The 21,975-nt window shown below is 38.2% G+C and overlaps 3 protein-coding genes across 4 annotated transcripts; 2 read left to right on the plus strand and 1 right to left on the minus strand.

Annotated features, from left to right (window-relative positions):
• Nucleotides 1-371: 371 nt before the first annotated feature.
• On the plus strand, nt 372-6,975 carry LOC121945310 (transmembrane 6 superfamily member 1-like). Of its 2 annotated transcripts, none has more exons than XM_042489434.1 (10): nt 372-621; nt 810-913; nt 1,064-1,161; nt 1,247-1,350; nt 2,378-2,460; nt 3,235-3,347; nt 3,852-3,956; nt 4,043-4,135; nt 4,228-4,347; nt 6,644-6,975. In XM_042489434.1, exons 1-10 carry the CDS (start codon nt 530-532, stop codon nt 6,833-6,835), a joined length of 1,104 nt encoding a protein of 367 aa, XP_042345368.1. In that variant the 5' UTR covers nt 372-529; the 3' UTR covers nt 6,836-6,975. The 2 variants fall into 2 exon arrangements, with proteins under 2 accessions (XP_042345368.1, XP_042345374.1); XM_042489440.1 differs by having other exon boundaries at nt 539-621; nt 845-913.
• Nucleotides 6,976-8,339: 1,364 nt separating this feature from the next.
• zrsr2 (zinc finger (CCCH type), RNA-binding motif and serine/arginine rich 2) lies at nt 8,340-13,684 on the plus strand. Its single transcript, XM_042492383.1, has 11 exons — nt 8,340-8,473; nt 9,365-9,441; nt 9,529-9,613; nt 9,728-9,836; nt 10,221-10,307; nt 10,744-10,782; nt 11,032-11,162; nt 11,311-11,524; nt 11,886-11,941; nt 12,058-12,167; nt 12,461-13,684. The coding sequence occupies exons 1-11, from the start codon at nt 8,433-8,435 to the stop codon at nt 13,354-13,356; spliced, it is 1,845 nt and encodes a 614-aa protein (XP_042348317.1). The 5' UTR covers nt 8,340-8,432; the 3' UTR covers nt 13,357-13,684.
• Nucleotides 13,685-14,059: 375 nt separating this feature from the next.
• Nucleotides 14,060-21,871, minus strand: LOC121947387 (AP-1 complex subunit sigma-2-like). The gene is made up of 5 exons (XM_042492424.1): nt 21,721-21,871; nt 20,504-20,682; nt 18,465-18,573; nt 17,596-17,733; nt 14,060-16,088 (listed from the first exon to the last, which is right to left on the minus strand). The coding sequence occupies exons 2-5, from the start codon at nt 20,680-20,682 to the stop codon at nt 16,041-16,043; spliced, it is 474 nt and encodes a 157-aa protein (XP_042348358.1). The 5' UTR covers nt 21,721-21,871; the 3' UTR covers nt 14,060-16,040.
• Between the last annotated feature and the right edge of the window lie 104 nt (nt 21,872-21,975).

Genomic DNA, 21,975 nt, shown 5'->3' on the forward strand with positions numbered 1-21,975 from the left:
TCTGCCACTTGAAGTTGTCCAGTCGGCCACTAGATGACAGAGTGTGCACTTTCACGAAAAGAGCACAAACAAACCTTCAGGGCCGATTTACTGGTGATAATGATGAAAAGTAGACAAATTAAACAGTCACATTACCTCTTTACCTCTATAAAGGAAGCTCCTTTATCAGATAAAGCAGCGATCAGATCTTCCATTATAGCAAGTCAGCTGTGTGTGTGTGTGTGTGTGTGTGTGTGTGTGTGTGTGTGTGTGTGTGTGTGTGTGACAGTGTGTGTGTGACAGTAGGTAGGAGGCAGAGGGGTAGAGAGAGAGGGTGGAAGCGAGTAGGACCAGAAGAACAAGACTGAGCATGCAGGCTGCAGGAGCTGAAATAGTTGGTACGCAACCTTGTTTACACTGACAGGCACATTGTGACTCTTCCCCTTTCATTGAGATATGACTCGCAGAATAAAAACAAGAGTCTTTAGTGGCTGATTTGCTTTAAATTCTCAATCATCGCGCAAGAGAAATCGCTCAAATCTGGTCCGCAATGAGCGCGTCTGCAGGGACGGGAGTGTTTGTGCTCTCACTGGTGTCCATCCCCATGTGCTATTTCTTTAATTCCCTTATTTTCAACAACAGGTGAGTGACTATGGGCCTTTTCGTTTTATTTTTATTTTTTACCCTTATATGATCTACTTTTTTAAAAAAAGAAATTGTATATTTTTGCAATCTTTTTGATTTTTTTTTTAATTTTGCAGTTTCATCTTTCGAAGATTATTTTTAAGATTGCCTTTAAAAAATACACATTGTTTTTACATTGCATTTAGCGCTGAAGCTTTCTTATTCGCTGGATGTTCAACAGTCATCATCCTGGCCATTTCGATGCTTTTCATGCTCAAGAAGAAGGCTCCAGTAGATCCTCTTTTCTATGGTATGAACCCATAAATGCACATTTCTTGTTGAGGCCAAACAATTAAGAAATGTTGTACACTTTGTAGGAAAATATTAAATTACCATAACGTGTATGGTGTTGTTTTGTTGCCCAGTTGAAAAATGTAAAAGTATGCATTTCTATGTGTAGTGTATGGAGTGCATGCATTCCTCAGTGTGGTGAATCTGATCATTGGGCTGGAGCAGGACAACATCATTGATGGATTTGTGACGTTTTACCTCAAAGAGGCAAGTGTGGTGTTGTGAGTCCTGTTGTGAGTTTTCTTGCTGTACTGTACACATTTTAACTGATAAAATGAACCCTGTGTTTCAGGCAGATCCACACATTAATACAGCACATGGGCACATGATCTCCTATTGGGATGGCTGCGTGCATTATCTCATGTATTTGCTCATGATTGCTGCAATCACTTGGGGGTAAGATCTACATATCTGTCTCTCTCTCACTACTTACCAAACTAACTGCCTGTCTACCTACACTCTCGCAAATTAGGGTTTCAAAAGGGTTTTTCCTGAAGAGCTGAGGTTTTAGCCAAAACTATTTGCTCCAGAAGAACCCTTTTCTGAAAGAAGTTCTTCAAGAATTGTGGAAAGTATACGTTTTTAAAGATCTTCACCCTCTAATATTTAAATGTTAAGGTTTTATTTAAATGTGGAATCCTCATAATGAATAATTCGACTTGTGTTCTGCCATAGTCGATATCTTTACCATTTCATGCCATACAATAGTTGATTGCGTACCAATATTGAACAAACACTAAGGCCCCCTTAACACTGCCTCTTCAAGGTGAGAATTTCATGCTGTTATGCCACCACACCGTTCTGTATAAAAGGCTACGATTGTGGAATGAGAGGACAGAGTTGTCTCGCTTTTCAGCCACGTTGGGAGGTAGTAACAGTGCCGAAGTGGTATCTGTATAAGAGGAACAGCCGGCAGGACGGGATCATGTGCGGGTGTTTTGATGGCATGTTATGTGTATTATCCACCACACGACAATTAAAAAGTAGCTGCTAGCAGCTAGCGGCTAACTCAAAAAAGAAGAACAGCAGCCGTAAATGTCCGCAAATCGTAAATACAATGAGCTCCTTACCCTCTGTGCAGATGACGAGATCAGCTGCCGTATATTAGAGACAGTAACTGATTTTTATGGCCATGTTATGTCATTGTTATTAATTAGAAAGACCTGCTGGCATGTATGTTTTATGTCATGTAGGTTTTATGTTACACTCTTCTGATTCTGCAGTGCCAGCATGCTATCTAAAATCACACACTGGAGCAGCTTGATGCTGCCATTGTTTTGTTCTGTGAAAAAAATGCAAAGGAGGCATAAAGAAGGGACTTCCTAGCAGCCCTATAGCACAATCTCTGTGTAAAAACAGTTCTATCTATCTATCTACATCTTCATCTGGTTTTGACTGTAGCCATGTTTCATGGTTTGCACAGGGACAGTTACCGAGCCATTGGACTCTACTGGGTGGGATCTTTTCTCATGCGTGCCATAGTCTACATTCTTGGGAATGCTGTGGGTAAGTACACTAAAAATAATGGGATGCTTTTAGATGACTAGTGTAGGGTAACCCCAGCACATACCACCCCTGAGAAAACTACAATGCAGTCTAACATTTAAAAAAGATGCATATTTGTCGGTAAATGCTGCAACTTTGAGTATTTTGCTTTTGTTAATTCTTATTTATTTAACCTTTATTTAACCAGGAATAGTCCTATTGAGATTAAAAAGCTCTTTTTTTCAAGGAAGTCCTGGCCAAGACAGCAGCATGAAGAATTTCACATAAAAGAACAATAACAACAGCAAAAGTGAAAACAAACTGCATAAAACTTCACACACAAGCAACAAACTTAAAACAAACAGCCAATTAAGCAGCATTAAGAAATCGCACATGTGCATTCAGTGCTCAAAAGTTCTTTAACCCTTTTTTTAAAACCTCCCAGGTATATCCCACCTATATATCTATTATATGTATATCTATGTATGTATATCTATTTTAAGAAGACACTGCAGCTAACCAGTTCACACCAAGATGACAGAACAAAAACTTAAAAAGCGCTTTCACCAAATACAGTGCAGGTTCAAGGAATGACATACATTACTTGATCACATGACCAAGGGTGCAGCTACTGACAGTTTTAGGAGTCAGTGGAGAAGATAAATAAGGAGGCAGCTCATATAATATGGTCTTATAGAGAAAAGTGCACCAATGTTACATTCTAAGGTTGCACAGAGAGACAGTGGCTTTTTCTCTTTCCCACAGTGCAATATTCTCTTGTTTGTCTTTTCTCAGGGAAATATGGGATCCAAGTTAGTCCTCTCTTCCTCCTCCACATGTTTTATACCTCAGTGTCTGTGTGGGCCTGCTTCCGCATCTTTAGCCAGCCCTCTACACGGGATGTTCAGGTGACTGTAAATCAGGATCAAAACTGGTGGTGATTACAATAACTTGTATGTAGATTGAGAATGTATATGATAGAGGGCACAGTTTAATCCCTTGAAAAATGAGCAAATTGGCTTGATTTCTTTCAAAAACATGGGAAGGACGCAACAAGCAAAAAAAATTGTAAAAAGTACAAGAAAATTACCTGTTAATTAGCACAAAAAAACAAAGAAAAAAGAGAATGTAAAAAAAAAAAGATCTGTAAAAATGGACTAAAAGTTACAAAAATAATTTTAATTGTGTATTCATGATCATTTCAATATAGTTCTATAGAAATGCAGAACATTTCCTGTCAAGTTGCCCATTATCTTTTCTCCTCTTTTTTTTTTTTTAAGAATTCAGTCCAATTTGCTCAGGGTTCAAAGGATTAAACACTTGCGAAAGGCATCTGAACACAGCACAAGAACAAAAAAAGTGATGCCTATCCAGGTTTCAAAGGGTTAAACATGTTGTTGCTTTTCTCTCAGAACATCCAGGAGGCTGATAGAAAAAGTTTACTACAGAGACCTCTGGACTTACTGTTTGTCATCTACCTCATCCCTGCTTTTGCTTTCTGTGTCTTCAGAGGCCTGGTGAGAACCCTGAAGATAATCAACAGACCAATGCACTGAGGTAGAATAATACTTTATAAATGTACAGTGCCTCTGTATTTTTTTAGGTTGTTCTGGACTGTTCTGGCAAATGGTGTCAAGGCTACACACAACAGTTTGAGCCGTACCTAAAAGACCCTTCAGCCTATCCTAAAGTACAGGTAAATCACTAAAGCTATAAACACTAAACTGTCACCCTAAAACTGTCATTAGTCATATATCTGAATCAGTAAACTGCATCCATGTTTGTCAGATGCTGGTGAACATGCTGTACTCTGGCCCATACTACATCATCACTCTGTATGGGCTGCTGGTCCCAGGATGTGAGTGGATGCCAGATGTGACTCTTGTGCACTCGGGAGCTCTGGCACAGGTACGTCCTGCAGGTTATTCCTCACTTTAGAGGTTCAGTATGTAGCATTTAGCGGCATCTAGCTGTGAAGTTGCAGCACTGAGATGCCTTCCATGTGCCAAGCGTGTAGGAGAATTACAGTGGCCAACGGGAAAATGCAAATGCCATTTTTCACGTACCAATATGTCTAAAGGTGCATTTATGTCCTTTTTAGCAGAATTCTTCACATTTAAACCAGGGAACCTAACCTACATATAATGTCTTTCATTTTGCAACATATTACCAAGCCGTATTGAAGATAGCACTACAATGCTGGTCTCTAACCCTTTTAATAAATCAACTCCACCTCACACTCCCCCATAAAAATAATGTATTTATTGTTTTCTTATGTAGGTTATTGGATGTCAGTGTAGTCTTTTGAATTTTTTTGAAGAAGGTACTACCTTATTCTCCTCTATGGTTAGGTTTCTTTGATTATTGTGTTCAGCATCACAGCAAAACTGTGAATCTAGAAGGTAAACCTCTGCTACCAAATCCTGAATGCTGAAAGGTATGCTGTTAAATTCCTTGCAATGTTCAGAATCAGAAAATCAGAAATACTTAATTGATCCCCGAGGGAAAATTGCCTTTAGTTACAGATGCATCACACTGTTTACATTTTACAGTTCATGCAAAAGAATAAGTAAAGGAAAACAAAAGGAAAACAACAAAATAAGCTCAGGGGATAATTGTTTCATGGTGGATTTTTGCTTTAATGCACTGATGACCCATAAGACCTGGACTAATTATTGCACTGCCACTCTTCGTAATATATTTTTAAAAAACTAACAGAGTCCTGCCCGTTACCTTTTCATAGAAAGTCAATGAAAAAAGACACATGGCACGTCTCATAGCAACCATGACTGTCGGTGCATCAGTGTTCCTATTTATAGCTGAGTTGAACAGCTGACATTTAAGTGAACACCTCCATTACTGCCATTCCTCTTGCTCTGAAGTCATCTTCTGCCCTTATCCCACCGGTGAGTGACATGCCAGCCTGCAGCTCAAATACAATAGCTGCTTTGTATTGTTGAGATGTGATTGGTGCATCGGCTGCTCCCACCGCTCTACAGAGTTTCCATCTTTAGATGTAAACAGAGAGGGTAATATGGCGCTGATTCAGACCATATCTGTTCATGCAGAGCCACTTGTGTTTGACTGTTCAAGGAATAACCTAAACAGAGCCCAATATGCAATATGCCGGAGGGGAATAGGGAACAGCCAAGGCTGGGCCAAAAGCACACTCTCTAATCTACCTGGATTAATGATGTCGTGGGAAAATATTTTGCACAGAACTCTTTCCTATGATCTTTACGGGTAAAATCATGAGTAATAAAAACTTAAATGAGACCATAAATTCATTGTGATATTATGCTGGAAAAAATAAATACAATTTGTTATTATGATGCTACAAGTAACAAATATTAGAACTGTGTTTTTTTTTTAATTATTATTTTTATGGGTTAGAGTTAGGGTTTTATGGGGAACTTCTTTACCCACAAACAACATTTTTTTTTAGGTTCGCACCCCTCTTTTTATCTTTTCTTGATTAATTTCAACTCAAGGCTTTCCTCGCTTACTCTTACAAATACCAAAAAAAGCAACTGAGTTTTAGATTATTACAAAAACTTATCCGTTGAACCCCCTGATGTGATATTTCTGTAGTGAATGTGGTCCATATTTCACAGAGGAGGGCTCAAACAGAAATATACAACAAAACAATACAAAACAAAAATCTTTGGATTAAAGATCCACCTGTGATGACATATAAGTCTGTAGATTATAATCTTCTTTCGTGAAAAATTGTAATTTTCTTGTGGTAAATTTTTGGTATGTGGTATATTTTTATTATAATTTATTTATTCATTTTTTATTTGACATCATTGCTGTCTTTTATGTCATTGTCGTTATGTATAGTTTTTTTCCTTACTACTCTGCGTGCCTTTCAAATTGCCCCTTGGGGACGATTAAAGTGTTTTTGAATTAAATTTAATTGAATTAAATTTCAGTGAGATTTTATTAAAAAACATAAAAACTTAATTTAACATTTGTATAATAAAAGAAAAGTTTGTCTGTATGTAGATTACAGTAAGACATCATCATCATCATCATCATCATCATCATGCAGCTGTTACAACAGGAGCAGAAAATACATTTTAAAGAAAAATATGTGAACTCTATTAGCAAGTAATTAAAGAAAACAATGTTCTTGTTAACTGTGAGCTTTTACTCATTACTGCCCTTTTTCCCATATCTCCCTCTGTGCTTCACCTCACAGGCACAGTTCACTCATATTGGCGCGTCTCTCCACACACGGACGCCGTTCTCCTACAGAGTGCCAACCGGCAGCCAGGCTGTCTTCCTGCTGCTTAATATCTTGTACGCTCTGGTGCCTCAGGCTCTGTGCTACCGCTGCTGCACCAGACCTGCTTTCTTCCTCAGGTCAACACCAGATAAAAAGACTGAATAACAGACTGTGTCAGACAGAAATGTTAAGGATCCCTAAATAAAAGACCGAAGTTCTTGAAAAGTACTGCTCTGTGTTTGCAGTTATTAGCAGTTGCTATTCTTGGAGAGGGAGCGGTCACCTTTAACCTTACTGAGGGCTAATTGGAGATAATGGAAACATGACAGAAATACTCCAACATCAAACCGAGTTTGTGTCATCCAGCATTTATGTTCTGCTGCTTATTTTGAAAATGTGAACATACATTTGTATGAAAGTGTGTTTGCATGTGTGTAAAGCATCAGGAAGGCACACACTGTGTCACACTACTGATAATAATGCTTTAAAATGTGTGTATTGGATTGAAACTACTTGACAATATTTATTGTTTTTGGTTACAAAAATTGCTTTCTTGTTGACACTGAGGTTTCTGTGCAGTGTCTTTTTGCTAATGGGTTGGCAAATAAAACAATATTTCCCTTATGTGTGTTTCATGTATACACAATAGATACACACATAGACCATTTAAACTATTTACGGACAGTTGATATACAAAAGTGGGCTGTTATTGTTATACTGTCATTTCCTATGGCAAAACATGGAGAAGTTTGCTGTATCTAGTATAAATACTGCATTTATTTATTTACTTTTTTGAAGAAAAAAGTTCAAACTATTGCATTGAATGTAGGTTATCCAATAAAACAAAGCTTGGAAAGATTTGGGAATATATATAAACTGCTAAGACTTTTTATAATGTTGAAAAAGAAACCCTTTTTCATTTATTTTTTGCACTATTCGCTGTATTTCTTCAGAGGAATTTGCTCACTCACTCTATTTAGAATAAAGTTGTTCATTAATAGTATTACAGCAAAAGGAAAGTAAAAGTTTTAAATACATTTGGTTTAATTTAAACCAACTACACAGTTAAGACATGACAAGATTAGATAATACTTTATGAGTCCCCATATATAATATAAATATCTATATATTAATGTATACAATGATAATATACACTATAGTATCAATAACATGTAACTGTATTGAAATGATCTTTACACACATGGTGGTCCCAGAGCAGGGAAATTTACATTGTTAAAGTAGCAAAGGGGATCGTGCAAAACGAGAAGTAAAAGACAATAAAAATAAAAATAAAAACATAAATAACCACTATAATTTAAAAAAAGTGCCTAAATAGGCTAGATTCACATTATTGTACTTTACAAGGAACATTTATTCCCTTTTGATTTTGTATTTTTCAGGCTGTTGTTACATATTTTCAAGGAACACAAACGAGAACAAAAAAATATATATCCAATCACTAAATTTCTCAAACTGAAAAAAACGACGTAAAAACGACGATTTTTTAAAACCGGAAGAACTTTGTGTTCACTCCACTTCTTCCCCCACGCTCTTCCTCTGCAAAACAATACCGCTTGTAGTTTGAAGTACTCACTCGGTTATATCGCTTCACTCAAAAACTAGACCCATTTCAGAAATAACCACCCCGATTGAAAACTTTTTTTTTTTTTTATCCAAACGGATTTGAAGTAATAATTAGGATTAACGTTAGCTCAATATGCTAACTACCTAGCACCGTTAGCGTTAGCTATCGTTAGCTGTTATGGCAGCACAAACTCCACCGATGTCTGCTCCTGTTGTAAGGTCTGTGTTTCTCTTTTTATCACAATGTATCATGAGGTAGCTTAACAATTTAATACAGCCTGAGAAGTGGACCGCAAATAACATAATAAGAGATTATGATTGCTATTACAATGTTATTAAGTCAATGCATTAACGTTAGCTAACAACGCTACAGGTTTAAAACCAAAAGTTAAAGTTTTTATGAGTCTAAGAGAAAATAGTTAGCATACAGGTGATTTTACACAATATTACAGTATAGATAGTACACGGAATGTTATATGATCACAGTACCTTTACACCAGTTTTCTAAGGTGTACAGTTTAGGGCTTGGCAATAACATCAATGTTAGCGTTGCATTTTCTGCTTTTAAGGGCTACATTACTGAAAAGAGACGTAATTTTCTGAATTTACCAGACTGTTATAGCTCTTGTTTATCTTTTGTATTGTGTGTTTTATATATTTTATTTCCTTTTATTTGTGGTTTGATTTTATTGGTTCTGTTGTTGTTTTTTGTCCATTTCTTCTATCATCTTATATCGACATTGTGCGTCCTGCATCTTGCATTATTTGTCCTCTGGTTTTAATTGTATCCTAACTCTACCCTAGTTTGGCTGTTTTGCGCTCTGTTGTTGTATCACCGTCTATGTATTCAATTTCTGCTTTGCTTAGGTTGTAAAAACACTTTATCATTATTGTTACTATATCCACATTACTGATGATTATTTATCCAAAATCTTATAGTGTGTATATCTTGTGCAGGTACCAATAGTGAACTCTACGACATTAATATCTAGAAATAGGTTAAAAATATTGTGGTATTTGATTTTCTGCATGTCACCTACACCTAGAACCATATAGCCTAGATCCTCTACTCCTCTGATCTGATTTTTGTTTTAATCTTTGTCGATGTAGTCAAAAGCAACGCAGGGCTGCTCAGAGGAAAGAGAGACGAAAACGGAAACGCCAAGCTCTCGCCCAAGCCAGAGAATGTAAGATAGCTGTTATGTTGATAATTTGTCATTTCTACACTTGTAGCTGCACTAAAAGCCAGATTAATTGCATTTGCTCTGTTAAAGGTTTAGAAAATGGAGAAAGTTGTACACCCGAAGAAGAAATAAATGATGAAGATGATGAGGATAATGCTACTGCCGAGGAAGAAAGGTAGGTCAATAATAATCTCACTCTGCTGTAGCTACACATTTAGGAAGCACTGATTGTACTTTTTTTTTGTTGAGCCCTCATTGGGTTTGATTTGTCTCTGACTTGTTTTCTCAGACTGCGGCTACATGAAGAGTGGTTAGAAAGAGAGAGGATTGCCCAGGAGGAATTCAGGCTGAAGGCCGAAAGGGAGGAAGCTGCAAGGAAAAGAAAAGAGGAGGAAGAGGTAATCTACTGTTTGTGTTCATCACAGGGAGCATGCGTAACTTGACAGTTTTGAAAGCATATTTACGCTTTGTAATTGTAGCAGCTTCACAGATGTTTATGTGTTCAGTGCTGCAGGGGTTACCTGATTCAGGAGTGTACCATCAGTGTGGCATGTTTGTTTAGGACACAGAGACTTGACTTGGTCTTGTCCTGCTTTACTGAAGATGTAAAAGGACCAACTCACTTAGCCTGGACCAAAGGAACTAACACTGATTAAATGTTTACACATTCTGGGGGAAAATCTAAACATTTAAGGCTTTGGCTAATTGATGTGCACACCTAAGCAACAAAAAAGTTAAAATTTACTGACTTTGACTTTGTGGTTTTGTATGTGTGTTCCCAGAGGAGGATAAAGGAGGAATGGGAGGCCCAACAGAGGAAAGAACAAGAACAAAAAGAGAAGAAGCAGCAGGACAAGCGAGACAGAGAGGTGAAACGAGCCCCAGGATGATAGAAACAAAGAGAAATATATCCTCTTCTACTAATCACGATTATTTATATTTTCCATCCAAAAGGGAAGGAAGGTTAAGATAATCCGTTATCGTGTTTCTTTTGTAAAATGTGTTTTTGCTTTGTACGTGGTTCTTTCTTAAAATATTTCCTTGACTTAGTGGCACAAGCAACTGTCCAACTCCTCAACTAAGATACAAACAAAGAGAAAAACCCAAACAGCACCTTCAGCTCTCACAGCAAGGATGTATCTTTTACTTTGTGTGAAAACAATCTGTGAAATTGCATCCCCAAAACTCTGGAAATTTTGAAAATGCCGGTCTTTATGAGTGTGGTCTTAACACACAGTAACAGATCTGCTGCAGTATGTTGACCTCTACACATTTTCACCAGCCGTGTCTTTACACCATTTGTAGGAGGCCGTTCAGAAAATGTTGGATGAAGCTGAAAATCAGGTAGAAACACACATGAATGTCACGTTACACAGATAAATCTATGCTAATCTTGTTAGCTTCTCTACAGTTAATATGATATCTGTGCAAAAAAACTGTCAAGAAATGTTATCTGTGTTATTAAAATACACAAATCCCTTTTTTAAAAGTCCCTCTGGTGTTAACTGTATAATTTGCACAGCAACTCATTTTCCTTTAAAAGTAAAACTACCTAGTATATATATTTCGTTTTGGTCGTGTTCTCATTTCCAGCTGGAAAATGGAGAACCATGGATGAATCCTGAGGCTCCTGTGACGAAGAACTCGGAGAACTTTGGAACAGAGCGCGATGTCGCTAACTGTCCGTTCTTCCTGAAGACTGGGTCATGTCGATTTGGAGACAGGTACTATTTGTTTCTTTTTTGACTCATTCGCTACATTAAATTCACAATCCTACTATTTAAGTGTTAACTGAATGGATGTACTGGCACATTAATACGTTTTCCTTCAGATTTTTGTGTTTTCTCCTCTGTTCTGTCTCTGTGAGTCCAGATGTTCTCGAAAACACAATTATCCCACATCCAGCCCGACTATGGTGATCCGTGGTATGTTTACAACGTTTGGCATGGAGCAGTCGCGCCGCGATGATTATGATATTGATGCCTGTTTGGAGCACAGCGAGGAGGAGCTGCAGGAGTCTTTCCTGGAGTTCTACCATGACGTTCTGCCGGAGTTAAAGAGTGTCGGCAAGGTGTTGCAGTTCAAGGTAACATGAAATCAGTCAGCAGCACTTTTTACACAGAGATCCCACAGTACTGCCTCGACAAAGACCCGTCATGACGCCGGCTTTGCTTTTTTATACAAAACCAAAAAAAAACCCAAGAATAATGCCGCCACAATGTGTGGTTTTTAGACAGCATGCCGGCATGGCATGGCATGTAACACAACAGCATTGGCATCTAGTGTGAGACGTGACGTGTTGAGCAGTGCTTTGTAAACGGTCTTTTTCATCTGTTATGTATAAAAGAATCACGATTCTTGTCATCAAAGTAGGAGATTGTGGACCCTGATTCCCTTATTATTATCATCACCACTAAAAGTACATATTTTGCTTCTTTTGTTTTTAGGTCAGCTGCAATTACGAACAACACCTGAGAGGAAATGTTTATGTTCAGTTTGACACGTAAGCTGTCGCACAACCGCTCCATGACTTTTCCCAAATAAATAAACTGTATGATGTTTAAATTTTTTAATAAAACTCCCATACTTTGTCTTCTTATCTGTCTATTTACTGTCCAGAGAGGAGCAGTGTAGAGAGGCCATCATTAGGTTCAACGGGAGGTGGTACGCAGGCCGGCAGCTTCATTGTGAGATGTGCCCTGTTACACGGTGGAAGAATGCTATATGTGGTGAGTTATTCATATTGATAGGAGAGGTTTTTTTTTGTTTTTTGTTTGTTTTTTTGCTTGGACACAGACAGCATGGCTGTCATGGAAAAGACTGAACAATGGGAGGTAGACAGTATTTAATGCCTCCGATAGGCTGAAGGGTTTCCACCTGAGAGGGGCCTGTCCTTCTAAATCAGGAGCACTTGATCTGTTTCTCCCTCTCAGGTGAAGCCCTGTGATCCCTGGATGGGGACTGTTGAGGACAGCCTTCAGTTCAGTGTATTTACTGGTTGTGTTTGTATTTCCCTTCTCAGGCTTGTTTGACAGACAGAAGTGCCCCAAAGGGAAGCACTGCAACTTCCTGCATGTATTTCGAAACCCTGGCAATGAATTCTGGGAGGCCGACAGGGATCTGCACTTGTCACCGGACCGCAGGGGGAGTCGCAGAGACGGGTGGCATTCAGAGCGATATGGAGACCGATCGTGGAGACAACGTCAGAGCAGCAAAAGCCCGCCAAGATCTGAGAGGTCCCAAAGCAGACGAGAGAGCGACAGGCGGAGAAGCAGGAGCAGAGAGAGGAGGGCCTCCCATCAGCACAGAGAGGACAAATGGTCATCCAGGCACAGTGACAGGAGGAAAGACTGGTATTTGAGCAGGAGCAGAGACAGGTCGAGGAGTAGAAGTAGAGACAGAGAGCAAAACAGGCCGAGAAACAGGAGTAGAGATAAAGACAGGGAGCACAAGTACAGGAATAGAAGTGAAGAGAGAGACAGCAGAGACACAGACACCCGCAGGAAATCGAGAGAAGTGTCAAGAAGCCCAAGCAAAGAGAGAAACGAGAAAAGTAGAGAAAGGAGCCTGAAGAAAGCAGATAAAAAGGAGACTAACACACGCCGCCGCCACAGACAATCTAAAAAGAGTAAGAAGAAGAGCAAGAAGAAGCATAAGAAGAAAAGCCATTTGCCTGAAGACATGAGCTCATCTGGAGAGTCAGAGAAGGAGGAAGAGTCAGAGGACGAGACGGTGGAGAATCCCACCGCAGCGAGTCTGAGTCAGGGGATAAATGAAACAGAGATCATTCAGCAAAACAATGACTTGGATGAAAGTTCATGTGCTGACAATAAGTTTAGTCCCGAGGTGAAAGATGAACAGTCACACACAGAAATACCAAGTGAGCCTGCTGGAAGTAATGACATGAGTCCCTCTTAAGCCACATTTCCACCAAACACTTTCAGTATCTTACCCTCACAACTGTACCTAACTCGTACAAACGTACCTAAATCCTAGATCTGATTTCCGTACATCTCCACCGCAGACAGTAAGCAGACTGATGTAACAGCCGTGTAACTGCTCCATTCAGCTCTCCCTGTGTTTACTCATCACTGACAATTCAGAAGAACATCTGCTCCTCCCTGAAATTCCACAGAACGGGGATACGAAACATCGTCAGCACTAAAGAAGAACAGGCTGGAGTGTTTAGAGCCATGCATATGACAATTAAGAGAGTCAATAAAAACAAACAGGAAAGTCAAAGTTATATTGACATTTAAAGTGTGTTGATTTATTCACAGCGTCAACTGAGGCATTGAGTATATGCAAGAAAACGCTTGAAAAAAGTTGCTGGTAGCTGCCTGTGGTAGCCTTTGAGCGGCACAGTTGATTATTTTTTCCTTAGCCTATAACTGCTGCTAGAGATAAAGATGAGAAGGAGGCAAAACTTACTTTTATTTTCTAGTTATATTTAACTTATGTGTCAATCAAACAAACAAATGTTACAGCTGGAGTAGTGCTATTGGTACCATCCACATCTCTTGACATCAGAAAAGCAAAAATAACCATTCTCATGTGTAAGGACTTCAACTGAACTTGACTGCTTGGTGGAAATGAGGCTTTTTTTAGATCCAACATTTCAAAATCTGTGAATTTGCTCTGGCTCTTCTCCCTTTAATTTTGTGTACACAGAGGCATAAATTGATGTTTTAAGCAGTGATGCTGTAAGTTAGCACAGATATGTACATATTTGAATATTTTGAAAATGGTTAATGTTTCATTATTGAACATGGTTATTGTTGCTTAGTAAAAAAAGAACAAAAGATCAACAAATGTTTTTTTTCTTTCTTTCATACATTTATTGTTAATAACTTTCAGATATAAGAAAAAAATGTTGGCAATGTGTTGGCAGTGTCAAATACAAAAAGTGATTTCTTTTGCACAAATCAAAGGTGAACCTGTTTCAAATTAATTACTTAAAATGTTCAACAAAAACACTTTCTAGAATGCAGATAAAAATCTGCCGTACAGCTGGGATGAGCATCGATTCATTACTGTTGGCTTTTTTATTTCCTGTATCCCAAGTGAACGAGCCCACAGTGATGAATATTAATGATGTATCCTGATATGTGCAGTTTATCTTCTTACGTTCTGACATGAAGAAAGGGCAGACCTGTCTTTAAACCGATTGTAATAATTACATAATACTGGTATATTGTGACCAAATAACCACCACATATTTGTTCTTTGTCAAACATGCTGCTGTCCTAAATCCCTTTTTTGCCATATTAGCTTTCCATAGACACCATAGAGAGAGTAAAACACAGTGTTCTTTGGTCATTTGTTAGTCTTTAAGCCAAACTATCACAATACATGAAATACTGCTTCTTTTATTTGGGTCACTATGCTTTGCTCCTGACCTAAGACTAAGGGAGAGACTGACCTAAGATTTACCCCCAGAGGCCGTTACAAGCTCCAATGTTAAACAAATGTTTTCATTTAAGTCAATCGTCGGAAAAATAAAGACAACAAGGTGACAATCTTAACAAACATGACACTGATTACAAACAAACAGCTCATGTTGACCAAAAGGTAAATGATTAAGTCTTGAAAAGTAAAGATGAGATGATTGATTTCTGAAGGGGAATCACTAAACACAAACTTGTACAAACCTACTTAACATATTCACAGACACTGATCATGGGAAACGCTTTAATATCACTTAAGTGGAGGGTTGAATTTACCCGTGTGTGATTGTAAGTGTAAGTGATTCCCACAACAGCACTAGCCGCTGTCGGTGCTTCTCATGTACAAATTACGTTTGAGTCACAGAGCTATCTTTCAAAACATTAATACCCAATGATCTTTGAAAAAAACACAAAACAATTAGTCAAGAAAATAATCAACAGATTATTGACTATGAAAATAATCATTAGTTGCAGCCTTAGATATCTGTCACTCCCACCTACCTGGATTAGGAAAAAGTCAATTTGAGAAATAAGATGTTTTTTGTTTTTTTTTTTCTAAATTGCATGGTGGACAGACTGTTTTTTTCAACCAAACTGGCAGAAGAGTCTCTAAGGATTTTGGGCATGCCTTCACAACAGCTGTAAGTTTTGTTAAACAACCATGTGGGTTTTTCAGAGATAATAGAGTATTAATTTTCATGAAAGCAGTTGCTCAGCTCAGTGATTTAAATGTGATGGTAATACAAGCGAAGCACTGGCTGCCGCTACAACAGCACCTTAAAAAAGTTCTTTAAGCCTAACAGCATACACAGCTCTGCAATCAGTGATGATGGATGATTTTAATATGATGCTGGAGTTTTGATGTCGTCGCTACATTGTACTCTGTAGAGTTTTAAGAAGTTCAGTGTGTGAAGTATGCTAATAGTACTGCAGAATACAGTGAGGGAGATTGTACATAGGAGACACATTAAAACCACAGTTGGCACCACATTAAAAGGACATTACTGGATAGTACAGTACAGAGTAATACAGTACAGAGATGGTGATTATATACATACAACACTGACACAGTGAACAGGAGAAGACAGGAGAGAGACATGGAGGTTGCCAGATCTGCATCTGGAAACACGACCTGCGGGGCAGCAGCGTGATCATTTATGTCAGCCCGATTTCTTCTAAAACGCTCCGTGGTGCCTCGGCCTCCTGCAGATGAAGAAAAGAAATTTTCTTTGTACTTTCATTTTTTAGCACCCCTCCTAATTATTATTCAGAGTATAAGTCATAATTGAGAGTTACTGAATATGTGACAGAGAACAGGAGGCCTTTCCAGTGATCCAAACCTTCAAAAGGCCTGCACAGTCAGGAGAGCTCTTACAACAACAATACTGCGTGCTTTGCTAAAAATAAATCACTGAGCACCGATTCTGTTGACTGAAAAAGACTACAGCTGGACAGAAACGCAAGCATGCAGGATGGGAATTGCTTTCGCATACTGACACAAGGGAGAGAGAGGTATTAATCTAGTGCTGCAGGCTTAAAATAAACAAGTGACGTCAGGTGTGGAGGACCGCAAGGTGAAAAAAAGCAATACATCAACATCGTAGAACTACTCTTCCTTCTGGTTTAACTTTAGCATCACCAAATGAAAAAAAACTGACCAGTCCCTAAGCCCCGGACAAACAATCGACGCGCTGCCTAGTCTAACAATGGCGGCTGTCAGTGACAAAGACATATCTAAAGATGCTATACAGACTTTTGGGGACAGAAGCTCCATATTTCACACAGAAACCATCAAAAAGCGGTCTTCACTATGCCCCGGTATTAGCTTTCACCAGCCTTTGCTTAGTTGAAAAGATGACAAGATGCAAGGTGACATTAAGATGTTGCCAACATAATGTATGAGGTTATATATACTTGTCACTTTGCAGCAAATTTTGCTAGCACTGTGTTGCCTTACCTTAGAACAAATGTAGACATCCTTGTTTATCTTCTTCACGCTGAGCTGCCTGTGTGGTCTGCCACACAGCTTAATCCAGCGGAGACACTTCGCTGTTTATGTGAGGTTTAGGGACCGGATAAAATACACTCCATGTTCCAGCCTCTCAGGATACCTCGCATCAGCGTCGCATTTATCCCATGTGAAACGTTTGACCAACTTATAACTGCATAAATGTATATGAAACCGCAAGAAAACGACAATTTTCTGCTGGAAAAGCATCAGAAATTTGATGCTGGAGGTCAACGGGCAGGATGTCCGTGTGCATTAGGCAGCTGCCCGAAATGTGATTGGCTCGTGCCGTTTGAGGGTAGGGCTTAGCGTTAGGCCAATTCTAAAAAGTTAAAGTTGAAACTATAACTATTCTATAATTTCAATAACTAATGAGTTGTTGAAGTAATTGTTCAAGAATATGTGCAATTAAGTTGCTGATTCCAGCTTCTCATGTGTCAACATTTGCTGTTTTTCTTTGTGTTTAGTAACAGCAAGGTGAATATATTTGGGTTTGGACTGTTGGTTGAGCAAAACAAGTTATTTGAAGACATCATCTAGGGCTCTAAAAACCTGGGATGAGCATTTTTCCCCATTTGTCTGAGATTTTACGGACCAAACACTTAATTAAAGAACTGAGAAAATCATCAGCAGTTTAACAGACTGGTACCTGACACAAGAGTTGGTCTGTTCAACTATCTGCTGATGAAGGACTGTGCGTACCTCCTGCAGCAGGTCAGCCTGCTCGATGGCCTTCAGTACGTTTTTCTTGGACGTCTCCTGGGCCTCTCCGCCCAGCAGGAACTCATCCAGGATAAAGTAAGCCTTTTCAAAGTTGAAGATAATATCCAACTCGCAAACCTGTGAGGACACAACAACACAAACCATATTGGATGTGCAATGTTTAACAGACTCACACTAATGGTTGAAATAGTGTCAAATTCTGGGGAAATAAATAAAGGAGGCAAGGGGGAAAGTTACTCAGAACAAATTAAATCATAGGTTTTACTTTACTCCTTCTAAGCTCCACAGGATGGGTTTAATAGCTAATAATTCATGTTGGAAATGTCAGAGAGAAACAGGAACATTTCTACATGCAATCTGGGAATGTAAACATGTTTAACCATTTTGGTAAAAAAAGTTGTGGATCACATAGGGAAGTGGTTGAGTACGACTGTACCTAAATCACCATGGCTATGCCTTATGAGGCACCAAACAGAAGTGCCAAATGTAGCAAAATATGACTTTGTTGTGATAAATGTAGGGCTCGAGTGAGCCTCCGATTTTGGAAAAATACATTCCCGCCAGATTTTGAAAAATGGAAGGAATCAGTGTCAGGAATTGTGTCATACGGACATTCTTAGCAAGGGTCAACAATGAAGTCTGAAAGCTTTACCAGGTCGTGGGCAGGCTTTTTTGTATGTAATATGTTTGCTGCACTGTAATGATTTGGTGTTTAGTTGTACCGCTGTGGTTTTTAAATTACTATCGTGTCTAAGAATGTGTGGCTACCAGGGACCTGTGGATAAGTTGAGTTCATGTTTGACTAAATCAATAAATAAAAATTTCAATTATAAAAAAAAGAGACTCACACTGCCAAAATATTTGTCCAGCAGCTCCACATATCGATGGATGATCTCCAGAGTTATCAGCTCATTATCCTGATCCTCGACTGCACAGCAGAAATACAAGCTTGCATACCTACAACATAAAGTAAGGAAATAAAAGATTAACAAGACAGTGAGGTCTACAGATATTAGTTTTGTTCCTCCAGCAGAAATGCATCATATCAGTGTATTGGTCTTATTACCACAGGTAGTAATAGGTTAGGTCTGCTAATGTATACTGAAGGAGAACAGCAGTCACACTACAGCTGGTCGTTTACAGGGAAATGTTACAATATGCAAGTATTTGGTGCTCTTCCGAATCCTTAAAAGTCACATTAAAACCAAAAAATTACTTTACAATGTAGATAAGTTACCTGTAAATTAAAAAAATAAATAAATAATGTAAAAAAAACGTTCTAAACAAATCAGGTTTACTTCCTCAATAATAACAAAAATAGTGTATATTTAAGGTTTTATGACTCTGCTTTTATGGCTATATTATTTAATAACTTGCCATTACTAAACCAATAAAACCACCAGTTTTCAAACAATACTGCCACTTTTACCATTCCCTTAAAATAAAATCTACCTCTGAACAGAAGTAGAATATTGTAATCTTAACAAAGAAAGGAATTATTGCAGCATTTGCAGGGTTGAGAACATTTCATATACATATTATAGTGACCAAAATTACCACAGTTTTCAGTACAAAGAGCAGTTATTAATCACGGTTTTACTGATGACTGAAAACTGAAAAAAAGGTAATAGTAATCATAGGGAATTTTCAGCCATATTGCAGAAATATTAAATTGTGTGAACAGGTGTATCATTGTGATATAGTGTCCTGGCTGTTATGTTGTTTGTTTTGATTATTAGTTTTGTGTTTATGATATTGAAAACGTGAAAATGTGTCTTGCATTTTTGTGATTCAGAAGTCACGTCCAGTACATCAGGCACTCACAACATGTCTGAGTCACTCTTCTCCATTGTTTGTTACTTGTTATTAGAAAGGGGGTGCTTTTGGCTTTCATCACACAGCAGAAGGTGAGATCTAAATGCCAGAAATCTCAGCGCTTGACAACACAATTTACTGACTCACACCACCCCAATGTGCCACCACAGATACAAAAATGATGTAGTGCACCAAACATTTACACTTTCTATTACTAAGATCATCCTCTGAAACACCAACCTATACCACAAAAATCGGACTGAGCCTGTTGTGAAATGTTTGAAGGTTTAATAATAATCTCAAGGTTCACCTATTCTTTCCCAGGGATTTCAACCAAATTTAACAGTCGTCACCTACAGAGAAGCTCCATCTGCACAGTCTCCCCCACACACAACTATCTGTTATCATGTCTTTAAAGAGCCATACTTGTGTCAAGTTATATCAATCAAACTAATGGTACTCAAGTTATAGGGCTCATGATAGGGTGCTGGGAAGCCTGCAGACCATTTTCTAATTCAAAATGACAATAAATTGATTCACACTAAGCCCTTTTTGTACTTTGAATGTAAATAAGATATCAGCATGCACAAAAAGTATTAAAATAGAGCTTGTTGTTTAAAAAAAAGGTCTAGGGTCATTACTTATATATTAAATATTAATGTTTGTTTACTCACTAGTGGCCCCAAGGCAAAGCAAGTTGAGTATCCCAAAACTAAACTATCTCCACTACAACTATGCAAACTTCATCTGCCGACAAAGACAGTGAGATGCATGTGAGAGCTCTGGAAAAAAAGAAAAGTATTTTAAACTACTGTTCCCATAGGCAGGAATGAACTTTGACCAGCTGCAACATCTCATGATAAGCAACTGATCAGCAGCTTTTGCATAACTGATTTGGTTTGAATGGACAAATTTAAATTACATTAATCAAGCCTGATTAAAAATTTCAAGTGCTGAAACCTTGAGCAGATGACAAGAAGGAAAATTATTTTAAAAGGTTTGAAATGCATCTCTGCTGCATGTTTATCCACGTGTTTGCTGTATGTACCGCATATCGTCTCTTATCACTGACCTCTTGTACACAATCTTGAGGTCCCGCCACTCCAAGAAGCTGCACATCTTGGGCTTCCTGGCCAGTATGGTCTGGACCAGGTCTCTGGAGATCTTCTTCCTTTCCTTGTCAGAGAGAGGCACGTACCATTTCTGTAACCTCAGCTTTCCCTGCCGGCTGAACAACAGCATGAACTGCATCTGAGGGAGGAAGTTCAGTTACAAGTTATTCATGGTAGAAATGAGCTAAACTTATATTTAAAGAGAGTGAAGGTAAGAGGACAGAATGGTTGGTAGTAAGTAATCAGAAGCCATGTTACAGTTAATATTATGATGGATACTATTTTCCCAAGTTGATAAAGATTAATTCAGTAGCTTACATCTAAGAGATTTTTTTTCTAAAACTTTAACACATTCAAAATATATAAATTTGATATTTTCTATATCAATATTTCAGAATAAAAAATAAATTTCAATGGTTTAATAAATAATATGTAAAGAAAATAAAGACAAAAAACATTTTGAGTCTGCTATAAAGATGGAATTAAACTGAAATGTCTAATCTAATGTGTTTTGATAATTTAAAATTAAGAATTTAAAATTTTCAGTTGATGTTGTGAACTTTAAATTCAGTATATCTACAAATATAAAAGATGTTAGCCAAATAATTGTATTTACATATTTTGGCTAAAACAATAATCTAATTACATCATCAGCTGAGAAGTTGGGATTTTTTAAAATGAGTATTATATCTGATTTTTTTAGTATGACATCTTCTTTAAAAAAGTTTTGCAAAGTACCTTTGAAAATCAGACCAAAAGGAGGTAACATGAAAACAATCTACAAAACATGCTCAATCGTTTCTCCTTCACAATTATAGAAAGTGCATCTATTGTTAATATTTGGGTAAAAAATAACAATATCTTAAACTGGGCTGTACCTGTGTGCAGTCCTAAATAAAAACTCTGTGACATCTAACAGAATAATAAATCAGAAACACCCACAAAGGACGCATTATTTTCGAAGATAACACGAGCTAGCAGGGTGACCAAATGTATATTAAATCTGGTTAGTTTCACGTTCAGGATGCTTTCACACAAACTTCCATTAGCTCATGTTAGCTAACCTTGCTAGATAGCTACATATTAACATCAACAACACGGTTATGTGTCAGTTGCGCCCCCTCCCGCGACGCCCAGCTAGCTACAGCAAACACGAGGAGTAAACACGGCTCTTTACCTTCGACCAGGCCTTCGAGTTAGTCACTTGGACGTCTGGTAACTTCAGTAAATTCAAGCGAGACACATAACCAAAGTCAGTGGACAGATATCCCTGCGTCTCTGGTTAGCGTCTCATCCAGCTAGATGCTAAAATAGCTAGCGGATGGTGGTTGCTGGTGAGACAACGATTATATTTGCGGCGCTGTGATTGGCTGAAAGAGACACAGCTGTGGAATTTGATTGGCTGAGAGATTCCGTTATTCGTTGCGTTTTT

The sequence above is a fragment of the Plectropomus leopardus genome, chromosome 1 (assembly GCF_008729295.1).
Source record: "Plectropomus leopardus isolate mb chromosome 1, YSFRI_Pleo_2.0, whole genome shotgun sequence".
NCBI lineage: Eukaryota > Metazoa > Chordata > Actinopteri > Perciformes > Serranidae > Plectropomus > Plectropomus leopardus.

What these genes read in the sequence shown, in the direction of transcription:
- zrsr2 (XM_042492383.1), top strand. Translation starts at nt 8,433, where the DNA reads ATGGCAGCACAAACTCCACCGATGTCTGCTCCTGTTGTAAG. An exon ending in ATGTCTGCTCCTGTTGTAAG is followed by an intron (nt 8,474 to 9,364) that starts GTCTGTGTTTCT and finishes TTGTCGATGTAG; the next exon opens with TCAAAAGCAACGCAGGGCTG. An exon ending in GTTTATGTTCAGTTTGACAC is followed by an intron (nt 11,942 to 12,057) that starts GTAAGCTGTCGC and finishes TTTACTGTCCAG; the next exon opens with AGAGGAGCAGTGTAGAGAGG.
- LOC121945310 (XM_042489434.1), top strand. Translation starts at nt 530, where the DNA reads ATGAGCGCGTCTGCAGGGACGGGAGTGTTTGTGCTCTCACTGGTGTCC. An exon ending in CCTCTACACGGGATGTTCAG is followed by an intron (nt 3,348 to 3,851) that starts GTGACTGTAAAT and finishes CTTTTCTCTCAG; the next exon opens with AACATCCAGGAGGCTGATAG. An exon ending in TCTGTGTCTTCAGAGGCCTG is followed by an intron (nt 3,957 to 4,042) that starts GTGAGAACCCTG and finishes GTATTTTTTTAG; the next exon opens with GTTGTTCTGGACTGTTCTGG.
- LOC121947387 (XM_042492424.1), bottom strand. Translation starts at nt 20,682, where the DNA reads ATGCAGTTCATGCTGTTGTTCAGCCGGCAGGGAAAGCTGAGGTTACAG. An exon ending in TGGACAAATATTTTGGCAGT is followed by an intron (nt 17,734 to 18,464) that starts GTGAGTCTCTTT and finishes GTGTCCTCACAG; the next exon opens with GTTTGCGAGTTGGATATTAT. An exon ending in AGGCTGACCTGCTGCAGGAG is followed by an intron (nt 16,089 to 17,595) that starts GTACGCACAGTC and finishes CTTCATCTGCAG; the next exon opens with GAGGCCGAGGCACCACGGAG.